Below are 13821 nucleotides of genomic sequence, written 5' to 3'. Positions count from 1 at the left end.
ATTCAGCCAAGAGCAGTGTTAGTCTGGAGCCCTACATTCATTTATGGGAGTGAACCTCACTGTGCCCCTGAGAGGCTGCTGAAGTCCCACAGGCAGCAGCAGCATCAGTGTTCCACACGAGCTGTACCCAGTGCTGCAGAAACCAAACTCCACTGAGAGACAATCAGCAGTGAGATGCCAGGAAAAAGGCATTCTCTGCTCCCAGCAGATTTGCTGCTTAGGAAATCTAGAACACAGTGTAGATGAAGTTGCTTTTGACCCACTAGGGTTACTCATCAAAACTATTTTGTTCTTTTACAGTGAGCAACTTACAGTGTGTTAATTTGTTGGAGAACATGGGAAAATCAAGGCAGTTTTCATACAACATGAGACCAACCACTGCTGCAAAACCAAAAAATGCAAGAATGAAGCATTAAGCAAAACAATGTTTGGAATTTAAAATCCATTCCAGTACAGCTGTTATCCTTCATAATGTATAAGCCATCTCTGATGTATTAAACTTGAACATTTTCAGTTTTGTATTATCACAGCATTACATGCCAAGCAGACTGCTAAGGAGCTGGACTCATTTTGTGTACAAACTGTTTTTTAAATGCAACTGTTAATTTCTTTATCAGCACAGGATGAAATCTGAATTGCATTTGAAGACAGAAAATGAAGCACTAAGCCCAGTATTGCAATAACACTGTAGAGGCATTTAAAGCTTTCCATTGCAAAAAGTAGGAATTTTGAATGTGTTCATCAAACAGCACTTCAAAAAAAGAGGGAAACTGTACTAAAGATACTACAGTTCTGAGAGACCAATGTTCAATTTTACCTCAAGTTCATTAAATTAATTTCAAAATCCAAGCAGGAATGGAAGAACACCCTTCACGCTCCACTTCTCTACTAAAGAAACAATTGCTTTTTAGCCAACTATTTGGAAGGAAGTATAGACATGTTGACACAAAACAGTAAAGAAATTGCTTTCATAACCTATGGAAACTATTAGGGCTGTGTTTTCTACCCTTTGAAATTATCACCAATGTTTTAAATAACTCTTTTTCTATGTGCATTAAATAGAGATGCAAGAAAAGATGGGCCCTATTCTAGGAAAAAAAAAAATTTCTTGTAATAGCTTTGGAGCTGCCACAGTGTACAGTATTTACCTTGCACAAAGTATTTAAAAATATGAACTCAGCAAAAATAAAAAATGTTATTCTAAAGGCTATTGTTTTCTAATTTTTTTTTCTACTTGATACTACACAATTCTATTGTTTTTTAAAATAATGTGATGTTTCAAAATAATAGATGAGCAGAGTCAGTTGAAGTCTGTTTCTCTGCAAGCTCTTCAGCATCAAGGACTGGACTTGCTTTAACACCCCTCACTGTGGTCACCAGATTTTACTAAAACACTTTCCAGTAAGATCTTACATGCTTGAAAAAAAAGGCAATAGAGGTATTGTGCAGTTCTCTGTAAAATTTTTATTGTTTCACTTACAAAAAAATTGACAAGCTTTGTTCCAACATCTTCCATTCAAAACTAAATAGAAGTAAATGCTTTACAATAAATGCAGTTTGACCTCTTCAATATACTGTGTTTATAGGGCCAGGTGTCTGGGGATGAGAGGCAAGGTAGATGTTGAAACAGTAATGGAGGTCTGTGAGCCACTGCTCCTGAACTTCACCACTCTTCAGTGTCTAGAAAGGAGAAAAAAGGTAACTCAAGCATTTGCAAAACTTGGCTTTGTTTTTACAGGTAATCAGGTGCACCATTAAAGGTACAAGACAGCCCTGTTCCCCTGCAAACAGTGACATTGTTCTTCTCTTTTATACATTTCAACACAGTGTGTCTGTTATAGCCCAAATAATAAAGTGTTACAACTGTGCACATCAAGTCATTGCATTACCAAGTGTGTGAGTTAACACCAGATGTGCTTTCCTTACTCTTAATTAGAACGGCGCACTTACTTTGCAATTCTGCAATTTAAAGGCAATTAAAATACAAATGAACGTGGTGCTACCAGTGCAGGAGACCACCTCAGCCGAGTCTAAGGAGAACTGCTACCAACAGCCAAGCCCAGCCCAGGAATTCCCTCTTCTCAGGACTATGTAGGTGGTTTAAAAAACCCAACAAGAACAAATACAACCCACCCACGGTGGAACAGCACAACAACTGGTTGTAGCATTTTCAACACTAAAGAGAAACAACCCCCTCCTAACCTGCAGGTTAGAGAACCTCACCATACCATCTTACATCTGCTTTCACCACCACTGTTTGCAAACAGCTCTTCTTGACCCTTTGGAATGATTTTTAAAAATAAACATGACATAGATGTGGTGTCTGGGAAACGAGAAGTTTCATACCATGATGTCCTTGATGATCTGCTGCACCAGAAACTCGTTTGTGATCATATGGCTCCTGAGCTGCCCATGCTGCATTAGCAGGCGAAGCAGCTGAGCAACAACGGGCAGCTCTTCCCGACAGATCCTGCTCACTTGCAGGCTCTGCAGCATCAGCCTCAGTAGCCGTGGCAGGAGTGCTAATGCAGAAATGCATGATCTCCACAGCATGTCCCTGAGAGGAAAAGATAATCAAAACTGAAATGATTGAGGACACACATTTCAAGGATGCTTCGGTGAACTGGCTGCATGGCTGTACAAGGAAACCTGCTTCTCTGGATCCAATCACACCAGTTGCATTCACCAGAATTAGTGGCAAAACAGAAAATCTGTACCAGAAAATGCCAAACTTGAAAATATTCCAGAATTTTGTACAGCACTGGAAAAACATTAAGGCTCTGCCCTGGAAGCTGTAAATGTTGCTTAATCTCTCATGTAGTGCAATTTCTGCTTCATGCAGCTGCAAAGAGGTTTTTGTTTCAGTCACTTTTCAGGTACACCTGAAGCTTTGTTTAAGATTCATAAGAAGTTAAATAATGGACTCAGCTATTTGTGATATGCAAGTCATTAAATACAGTAAGAGAAGAAAGATTTGGGCTTTGAATTTTCAGGAAGCTTATAACAACTTTTCTGGATATGGAAAAGTCTGACCTGTTTAAAGACACTCATTCATTTCAGGTGAATTTAATTGAACTCATTATCTATAGCTTTTGGGTTTTCTAAAATCAAATGGCTTTACAGTCTATGTAATGATGCCTAAGAAGTTTTAAAACTGAAACATCAGATCAGTTAAGAGTACATACTCATAAAGCCAAATCCTTTACATGATGTGTTTCAATGTATCTGATGAAGCTGAGGTTAAAGATTAAGGTATAAATATCCAGCTTTACAAAATCAGGATGGTTTTCACATCCAAGTAGAACAATTTGAGAGGAAACCTTCTTCAGTTACTGTTTCAAGTAATTGCTGGTAACTTTGCAGGTATTTTTCTTAAATCTAAGTACTGATTTGAAGTAAGCAAAAGAGAGACAGGAAAAAAAAACCCTCTGAGGGGAGGGGGGTGGTATCCTTTCATTTCACATCTCTAAATACTTCTGGCTGCAAAGACAGAGACAAGATGGGAAGAAGAGCAGCTTTACCTTTTCTGTAAATGTTCTGCATCCTCTCTGTCTATAGTTAGCAGAAAGAACAGAAGACTGTAACAACAAGAGGCCAAGAACCTGTGCAGGTTTTCACTTATGATGCAGGCTTGATCCAAGAGCTTATTTATGGCACATAGAACAGATCCAGCTGTGCTATCGGGTATTACAACCAATCCAACCTGTATTAAAACAAGACAAAAAAAAAAAAAAAAAAAACAAAAAAACAACAACCCAAGTTCATCACTTTATACAAAAGATTTTTTGCTGGGATACAAACAAACTTAGAGCTTTCCTGTGGTGACATGTATTACTTTGTTTCTGTTCAAACTCTACAGACCACTGCATTTATTCAAATCCCTGCTTTCCCAGTAAATTGCCACCCATACCAACAGAAGGGTAAATTGACATCTTCATTCCATGCCTTCTAAACAAAGACTCATTTCAAACATATTTGCAAAACACAGCACTGCTTTTGAGCCTTGCTCTGAATGACAATGCAGGCACAAACAATCTTCTGGGCAGAACAGGTCTTTCCTTTTAAGCATATATCATGGGACTGGGAAGGCCTTCTGAGTCTTGAAATGGCAGTGAGCAGTCATTGAGGTAGAAGGAAACTCTGATTTATGCTACAGAAAAGAAGGCTTCTTCTGGATTGTCACCAGGGTGAGTCTCCTTTGAAGCCCAACAGGAGCTTTATGAACCAAGGTTAATCAAAGCTAATGAAACATATGGTGAGCACAAAGTGGGGTGATGCTCTGCTGTTGTTAAAGAGAGAACATCATCTTGAGTAAGGATTTCATAGGCATGATAACTAATTTAGAAAAAATTCTTGGTTTTTGTAGAGGCAGTGAATTAGAAAGCAGTTTAAATTTTGAAGTACTATGGAGTAAGTACTCTAGATTTTTGTCTTGTAAAGCCATAAAAAAATCATGCACTGCTAGTGTGGCACCATTTACCTTTAAAGAACTATTTAAATAATTTGAGAGTAGTCTAATTTGCTCACCTGCAAGTACACTGTTTTAAGCTGACAGAGGGAATTGGTTCACTTAACAAGGTCAGCTGTTTCTTTCAGAAATGTTTAGAAAAAAGATCAATAAAGTACAAGCTACAGAAATGTGAAATGTGTTTCATTCATACCATTACTTGTGAGAGGTAAGAGATACAGAACAACTACGAGCTGAAATTGTAAGTCCTTCCAGCCTAAGACACTGGGTGTATTTCAAGGCCACAAGCACAGATTGCTGTCCCAGGCTGACCTGTGCCAGTCAGGTGCAGAGGCAGGAGGAGGATGATGATGGTTTTTTGCCTGACAAAAGGCGGGACTGCAGCTGTCACCATGACCCTGCTGAATACTACAGTACACTGAGGCACCAAACAATTAAAATGTGTAACATTCTTCCTGATCAACTGTAAGTAAGAAATAATAGCAGCAATCTAGATGGATAAAAAGAACCATCCCGAAGACCAACCGAGCCAACACTACTGATGGAATGTGCTGGTCAGCCAGTCTGAGAGATGACAGGAACAGAGACATTTCAATTTATACAAGTCCAGTAGATGAGGCTGCTCAGATAAGTTCTCATATAGGATGTTGCCTGTGTGGTGCCTTTGCTCCCTGAGAGGTGTCAGCAGCCAGTTGGAGACCTTGGGCAGCAGCCTTGCCAACCATAAAACCCCACTTAATGGTTTGCTCTCAAAGGGACAGGGCAGTAGAACATATAAGCCTTTTAAAAGTTGATTTAGGTCAGCATCCACCCCTAAAAATCCAGACTATGGTTATAGGTAAGCTACTCCCTATGGAAGCTTTGGTCTAGTAACTTCTCGGTACAGCTCCAAGCAGGGAAGGGCAGACACTGGTTAGATCACAGAACCACCCTGATAGCAGGGCAGGGGCAGACCTTGTGGTCCTCCCTCTCATCAGGCAGCATCACAGGGAACTGCAGATTCTGTCCCTGACCATTCTGTTACCCAGCTCTGGCTTTGCCATCCCCATCCTCAGCCCAGGCATGTTCAGGATAGAAGACAGGTTGTAAAACCCACAGAATGCATCCGGTTGGGATCACAGTGGTCATCTGGTCCAACCTTCCTGCCCTGCTCAAGCATGGCCATCCCAAAGCACATGGCACAGGATTGTGCCCAGACAGTTCTTGAGTACCTCCAGTGAGGAGACTCCATATCATTTGTGGACAATCAGTTCAGGACACAGTCAACCACACAGTAAAGAAGTTCTTCCTCATGTTCAAGTGGAGCTTCCTGAGCATCAGTTTCTGCCTCTTGCCTCCTGTCCTATTGCTCAGCACCATAAAGAACCTGGCATCCATCATCTTGGAATTCTTTAGATACTTATATACATAGATGAAGTAAAAAACCTCATCTAAAGCTGTTGTTTGCTCTTTTGAAAAGCAAACCAAATCAAGAAGTGTTTCATTTATAGACAAACTGCCTTGAAGACAAACTCAAGTATTCACAAATCTGAGCAAAATTACCCATATAAGTTTAGATACCAACAGTTATCGTGTATTTTTTAAACTCTCCCAAATCTTGTTTAAAGCTTTTTCAAATGCTGAAATTATACATTAAATACACAGGATAAGTGGATTTGAGGATTAATGAGACTGCTAGCAAATTTATCATAAGTTTCAACGTAGAAGACAAAATGGTACTTACCAGATATTTACAGATGCCAGTCTGGAGGATGTCAAAACACTGACTTTGTGAAGGTACAGTGGACAAGCTGTGACAGATCACCTGTTTTAATAAAACAAAGTTATATTTAAGCACTCCAAATGCAACCAGCAATCACTCAGTGTGCAGTCATTCTTTGCTGACAGACCTAAACCCAAAGAACCTAGAGGGACATGCAGCAGCTTTGTCTCAAAGTACTGATTCTTCCAGTGTAGAAGAGTAGCACTGTCAATGTAAATTGTTCTGTGCTTAAAGAGATGATGGTCTACACCACTAGGTTTTTTGGGAAAGGATCTCTGCATTCTATCTGTGTGACTGAAGGCCAAATATACTCTATCAAGCTAGACTGCTACATCAAGCCTCCAAATGCCTTTCCTCAGAGCTGAAGAATTTCAGAAAACAACCTCCCAAGTAACTGTGTCAAGCATGAAACAGGGATCAGTGAAACAGAAAAGTAATACAACAAAGAAGACTGTAGCAAAGATCCATTTTCAACATATTTTCCTCTTCAGTGCCAAAAATGTTGTGGTCAAGAATGATTAAAAATGGAAAATCTTGTTTTATAAACTGTATAAAACTTTCTGGTGCTTGTATAATCAGGCACTAGCAAACTACCCTGAAATGTTCTATATCTCCTGAACAGGGTAAAGAAACCAGAGCTCCAGCAGAACTGCTGGTAAGCTGTACTGCAATCCTTAGTAGATGGCTTTCTCTGTTCCTCTTTTCCTTCCCCTCTATTCCAATGATTCACAATCTAGTTGGAGAGCTTGGATGCCCTCCCTCTGTTCACATTCACTACTTATCTCACCAGAGTGGCAACTAAAGCCTCTGGAGAAGCCAACATGCACAGCACAAGTGCATTATCAGACCATGAGCAATTGTGATGTCCTGCTAAGGACAAAGAAAGGTGGAAGAACCAATACGTGAGGAATGGAATCCTCTCTTTGTGCTTAAGGGAATCAGAGAGCAGCAAGATCAGATGTTTGAAGGATGAAAGAATTCAAGTCCATGAGTTTTACAAATATCTTGACTAAGCAAAATGTATTCCTCTAAGATCCCTCATGACTCAAAATCTAAAGAGAACTTGCACAGGAGGATCTGACCTGAGGGAATAAATTCTGTGATACTGTTTTGGTTTTGAGACTTTAGTTGAATCAGACAGGTCAAGACACCCCAACGAGATAATGACAAAATAGAACATATCAACCATGTTGTGTCAAAAATAGTAGTCCACAACATTTGCAGCTGGAGGATGGGAAAGAACCATTAGCTCAAGGTCCTGTGGTATGAAAACTCAGCTTTAACTAATGTGGATGCCAGTGCTGGTTTAGTCAGAAATGGCCAAGAGGCACCATTTGTGGTGACACAGAAGGGCACTTGGCTTTTTCCAAAATTACATGCCACACCTGTCTTTAGCCCTGCTTATGCCAGCCAAATTTAGGAGATCCTTAACACATCTGCCTAGTGGCACATAACATTGTTGGGCTGTCAGGACATTGCTCATGTTCATCAGCATCACAGGTGTAGTGCAAGTGTTTTGTTTGACTAGCAGGACTATATAAAAGACAATTTCATAGACACTCTTGCACTGAATACCTTTACTATACATTTATTTTATAATGAAACAATATTATTAAAACTGAGTACATCATCCTAAATATAGTAGGGCTTTTGTCCACTGCAATTTGAAAGTGATAAAATATAAAGTTTTCTGGAATATTCCCAAGAAATCCCCTCAAAACATCTGTGTTATTAGTAGTGTCAAGGAATAAAGTGAAGCTGCAACAGAGGTTATTACTGGGGACTGTCATGTCAAGGACAAACTGTGACACTAATCTCACCTAGTATTTTAATGAGCAGCACTTACACAAAAGGTAAAGCTGCACTGCTGAAATCTGTTGGGTGACAGCTCCAAGCTGAGAAACGCTGCCAAGGCAGGAGGACTGGACTAACCTATGCAAAAGATCATGCAGGTTTGATGAGTAACAGCTACAGAAAAAATTCAGTGAAAAAAGTGGCGGGTCATGTGCCTGGAGACTGATAAAAACTTCTGTTTGCAGCTATGAGTTTTACCAGTTGGAAATGAGGAGAAAATTCTGTAACAGCTGACCACAAGTGGTTGTGATACAACCGCAAAACAGATGTTACTTCAGGATATAAAAATAAAGATAATCCCAACAGAAGTGCTCAGACAGAATAAGGATCATTCTCTTCAATACTACTCTGTAAGATCTCACTTAGAATTAGACCATTTCTGACATACTGTGCAAAGTAGGAGCCACTCATTTTCAGGAAAAGCAAATTCAAACCAGACAGAAAAACTGCACAAAGAGAGATCCTGTCTTACCAGAGTCAAGGCAAAGAACTGAACCTGCCTGGGCTGGCAAAGTGACACCCAAGAAGGGATCACATTGTCACTTACAAAGTGGTGAAAAACGCTGCACCGAAACAAATGTAACCAACTAAACATAACAATGATCATGGCTGGCTGGGAATGCAGGTGAGATGGAAACTGGAAAGGATGATTATGAAAGGAGAAATGCAGGAGACATTTGTTGCTCATAGGGCAGAGCTTGGGCACTTTAGAAAGGGGTATGCCATGTGCTTGTGAGCACATCACATCAGACACGGTGTGCCTGAGAGATCCCTTTTGATTCAGTACAGACCCACAAATTAAAGACCTTGAAGGCAAATCCAGCAGGCCCACCCAACAAAAATACAGCTTCATTATTAATATTTCACCCTTAGGACTATGTCCCTGGAAAAAGCCCACCATCCACTGAGGCTCTCCCTGAGAGGACAAGTTGTAGGAGCATTTCATTACAGGTACAATATGCCCTTCTGGCATAGATTCTTCCCCAACTGGCAAAGAAAACAGGCACTACTGGACAGCAGCATAATTCCTTAAAAGGGTTGTGGTAAAGTGCAGGTTGATTTTTCAATCTTTTAGATCTTTTGGACAGTCAAAACAGCACCACCATTCCCTACATCACTTCTGCTTTCCTATAATTAAGTGGGAGAGGCGATTCTTTTCAATTCCATAAATTAAATCCTGCTTGAAATGGCTTTCATACCAAATGCCTGTTATAAAAAGTGTAACTGAAACATTTTTAGATATGGAAATGAAAGGAAAAGAAAACTTAATTATCACATGAAAATTAGTATTTTCCCTGACAATTTATTTTCCTTAGGCAAGGTTTTGCATGATTTTTAATTTCCATAATAAAATGTCACAGCTGATTCATTACATTACATTTGATTAACATTTATCACATTTTTGGCGCATTCATAGATTGATTTTGGACCAAAGCCAGAGTAGTTTTGTTTCAGAGCAATCCTGAAGCAAATGGGCTGAGAACAGGCATTTTTGATCAGGGAGGGGTGAGTTTTTACTTTTTGAGGCAAGTATTTTATAACAGGTTTGGCTTAGACTTAGACATTTTATTGGGGTGTTTTTCTCTTTTATTTTGTTTGAATGTTCACTTGAATAAATTAACCGAAAGAAAATAATTCTCTTAAACACAGGGATTATCTGTTATCATTATGCAGCAAATGCTTCAGGCCCTGTAATCCACTGGCAGATTTTCAAATCAAACCCTATTGATTAGACAAGCCCAAGTATCACGAGCCACACAACCACAACAGCAGATTCCCTACTGGTGCTTTGGGAAATCATTGCTACAGGGGCCTCCTTGCCTGTCACACTGAAGTCAAACTCTAACAACAGCCAACCACAACAGGGAAGAAAAAACCACCAACAAAAAACATCTAAAAAACAAAACAAATAACCCCAAACAAACAAATTAAACAAACAAACAAAATAAAAATGATGGAAAGGACCCTCAGAAGCACAGCCTAACCCAGGTTTTTTGGAGATTCTTACACCATGGAGTATTTTACTTCAACTGCATGAGTTAAAAGCATTTTTGCCACTGACAGCAACAGCCCCCTTGACTGACAATACAATCCCACACAGGCTTTTCACAGCTCTAATGCAGAATCAGAGGAATTGATCAATTTAATGTTCATCTCTAAGATGCTCTTGCCTCCAGAAGACAGAGTTGGGATGACCCAAGGAAGCCCAGTCTCAGTGTGAGCCCTCATGGCAACAGGAACAAGCACACCTGATGAACCGAAACTAATGTTTTGTTCATTACTGAACTGTTCCCACTCCCTCAATGCTTCCTGTAACACAACAGAATCCAGATTCAAAGTCTTAAGGAAACTACTAATAATCAGCAACTGTCCAGAGAAAATTTTTGTATTATTTCAAGTTTATTCGTGCTGCAAAGTACTCTTTTTTCAAAGAAAAATACCTTCCTCTGAAGACACACAAAAGCAGGAGCACAGAGAGGAACCCAAGCAAGAAGGAATGACAGTGGATTGAGTATTTCAGCATGCCACTATGTGGAGTCAAACCAAAGGCAGTTCAGACTCCCTGAGAAATGATTTTATTAAAAAAAGAAAGTTGGTACACACCAGATACTATAACCTAAGGTGAACTTTAAAATATATTTTTCAACTCCCATTGACATGGGCCTCAGACATGGGTAACTAAAATGTAACAGGGTGTTCTGTGGTGAATTCCCCAGCCCTCATGAAATGCCTGTTTGAAGCAGGACTGTATCCAGTGTAACATGTTAGTGCAGAGTGTAGAAAATGAGAAGTTTTCAGGTGATGGGGCAGGCAATGAAGCTTGGCTTCTGAAGCTTGGCCAGCTCCCCCGAAGCACTTTCACTTATCAGACACTGTACTCCCCTGACAGGTGCTGCTTCTCCTTCTGAAATAAACTGATTTGACAGGGCAATATTAACAGTGCCCTGAGTTGTTGAGAAAGCTGCGTACAACAAGAGATCTTTGTTCATCTGCCTTGGGTAAGCTCACAGGGGTGGATATGAAAGATATTCCTGATTCACTGACTCCAGAAAAAAAAAAAAAACCCTAACAAAATCCCATAAAAACCTCCACATGGAAACCCTACACACTCACAATAAAACAAAACAAAACCTAAGTTAAAAAAGAAACAGCCAAAAAGAAGAACAGAGTCTTCAGGAGAGGCAATACACAGGTGAGCAACAAGGGAAAAAAAACACACTATTGGGCTAATTTTACATTCAGGGTAGCAAAATGGGAATGCAAAAACTTATTTAAGAATTATTAATGTTTATGATGTCCCACATATTAACAGAGACTTGGTATTTCCAAAGACTTAGAAGAATTATGACCCACAGTTCATGTCCTGGTCGCAGTGTAACTGCAGCACACAAACTCATTGCATCTGCTAACTGTGATGCTTGCCTGGCTGCAGGCTCCTTGGCTGTGACACAAGCTCTGATACAAAATCTATATTTGAGAATCAATTAAACTAAGTGAAGTTATCTTTATTTGCCACTGGACACAAATACCTGAATGGCAAGCACCACAGCTCACCTCCTGTGCAACAACTTGATCATGTATTCAAGTCTGGGTACCAGCAAGATTTGGTGCTACCAGGCAGGGAGGGCTAGAGACAATCACCCTGGTTCTCTAAGTGAGGGGCATTTCTGAAAACACTGTTATTAGCAAAACCAGGGGTTAAGCTCAACAGCCACTGTGCTATCCAAGAGTGCACAAAGCCATACCTGAAGAACACCACAGGTCAGGTTCTCTTCTCAGAGCCATCTTCCTAACAAAGTTCAAAAAAAGGACACCACAAAACAGCTTTTGTTTCATCCTCTTGCAGCCATAATATGCCCTTCTTTCATGGCTCTGCAGCTTCCTCACAGCTATAAAATGCCACCACAGCCAATTGCTCCTCCTCTGGATGCCTCCTCATCAGACTACATGCAGGACAGTCACAGGAACACATGATGTTGAAGTCTCCAAATTCACCTGCCTGCCTCTTCTACAAACAAAAGGACGTGAAAACACAGAAAACCCAACACTTAGCTCTTGTCCCAAAGAGCCTTTCTAAGCAAACGTAAGTTAGGTATCACAAGCCAGGATTTGAATATAAAACACAATACACAGTACCTGTGAAGTTGTAAGTTCATGCTCATTATGTGCAGTAACACTGCAGCGAGCTCCCAGCTCCAAGGTGTTACAAGATATGCTGGAAGTGTATGATGCAGGTACAACGGAGCACTGGCCTGAAGATCAGCTTAGGTTTTCTGGAAGTTTGTGTTTTACTGTTTGTGTTTTACTGGTGGGGGCTAGTTTTGGTGCTTTTTTGTTTGCTTTGGGTTTAAATTTTACATCTTATGAAAGAGATCTTTAAAGAGCTTTATTAATTTTAGGAGGCATTCCATTTACTTAAATTCTTTCCCTTCTATTTCTCTGGACTTTGCATTAGTTTCCAAGAAAGTAATTATTTTCACCTCTAAACATTAAAGCTGGGATAGGATGCAGCTTTACTAAATGCTAACGGGCTTATACAGAATTTTTTGTCTTCCTTAAAGAAGATTAAAATTGTACTCTATTCCTAGTTTAGAAGGAAATTTATTTAGAAGGAAGTTTATTTACCCTCAGCTGCCTTTTCTCCCTAATGTAACTTTGACCTGTAAATCTCAATAAAGACAACAAGCTGAAATCTTTTAGGAACTTCAATTCAAAAATCTAAATTGTAAAAATTTTTTAGGAATTTTTTAAAGCATTAATCTCTGCTTTAAATTAAGCTACAGCACTCCAATACCACCATTTACTTCTCAAGGCAAACATCCTTGCAGGGCTTTTAATTTATATCCACTGACTTGCTATCTTTATTGATTGGCTGTAATTTTATCATAGCACATCTCTACAGATCCAGCCTTCCCAACTGTACTTCACTGAAAAGACTGAACAGGTTTGGGCACAGATTAGTGTATTGCACTACATGCATCTCCAAGTTTTTGAATTCAAGTCTGCCTTTAAAAGCAGCTGACCTTCCCTAGTGTTTGCTCTTAAACATTTTAAACAATTGGTTGAATATTTTATTTCTTTGAGTTAGCTGAGGGCTCGATACAGCTCTGGAATCTCAACTCCAAGCAAACCCTCCAATTATCATTTCTTTCCCCCTCTGAAATGTTCAACCTTCACAAACATCAAATATTACAACAGAAATTACCATGTATACACTGTTACCTTGTTAAACTCTTCATTTCTCTGGGCACTTTTTCATTCGATCCTGGCAGAGCAATTCAATTACAGGGGAGTGAACAATATCACTGACAAACACTATGGGCACAGTTAAAATGAGCCAAGGCTGAAGCTCTTCCCTCGGGCTGCAACCATTTATTCTGGAGTCCCATTTATTTCAGCTACAGGGGGGTGATTTTTAAATAATTGGCTTCAACAAGACAGAAGTAATTTTAAGCAGAAGTTCCTCCAGAAAAAGAACGAATGTTCCCACATTTAACATCTCTTTTAGACAAATCATGAGGACTAACCTTTAAACGCTGCTTTGCATAGCTCTAAAGAGACACTTTTCTGAAGCATTGCTTCTTAACTTAAAATCACCACTATTTAAAAGCTTCCAAAAAAACCCCCATGGTTTCAGATTGCCACGATTCCAATTCCAAACCACTCTCTAGTCAAAAGAAAAGTAAATTACAAACAATATCCACCTGAAAACAGGTTTTGTTAAAAACTACATAAA

The 13821-nt window shown here is 39.6% G+C and overlaps 2 protein-coding genes across 9 annotated transcripts in view; one reads left to right on the top strand and one right to left on the bottom strand.

The window, feature by feature from the left end:
• INVS (inversin) overlaps window positions 1-1210 on the top strand; it is an 84324-nt gene extending 83114 nt beyond the window's left edge. For all 6 annotated transcript variants that reach the window (XM_050971178.1, XM_009101387.4, XM_050971181.1 and 3 more), the window contains one exon: window positions 301-1210. In XM_050971178.1, the coding sequence (XP_050827135.1) occupies window positions 301-416 (116 nt within the window). In that variant the 3' untranslated portion in view covers window positions 417-1210. The remainder of the gene's footprint in view (window positions 1-300) is intronic.
• Window positions 1211-1441: 231 nt separating this feature from the next.
• The window catches only part of TEX10 (testis expressed 10), a 55392-nt gene continuing 43012 nt past the window's right edge, over window positions 1442-13821 (bottom strand). For all 3 annotated transcript variants that reach the window (XM_018907978.3, XM_009101376.3, XM_030237371.2), the window contains exons 13-16: window positions 6192-6272; window positions 3522-3703; window positions 2347-2557; window positions 1442-1680 (exon numbers count right to left, since the gene is read on the bottom strand). In XM_018907978.3, the coding sequence (XP_018763523.2) occupies window positions 1567-1680; window positions 2347-2557; window positions 3522-3703; window positions 6192-6272 (588 nt within the window). In that variant the 3' untranslated portion in view covers window positions 1442-1566. The remainder of the gene's footprint in view (window positions 1681-2346; window positions 2558-3521; window positions 3704-6191; window positions 6273-13821) is intronic.

This window comes from Serinus canaria, chromosome 2 (assembly GCF_022539315.1).
Source record: "Serinus canaria isolate serCan28SL12 chromosome 2, serCan2020, whole genome shotgun sequence".
Taxonomy (NCBI): Eukaryota; Metazoa; Chordata; class Aves; order Passeriformes; family Fringillidae; genus Serinus; species Serinus canaria.
The sequence above is the reverse complement of the archived record's forward strand: the minus strand, read 5'-3'. Positions and strand labels throughout refer to the sequence as shown.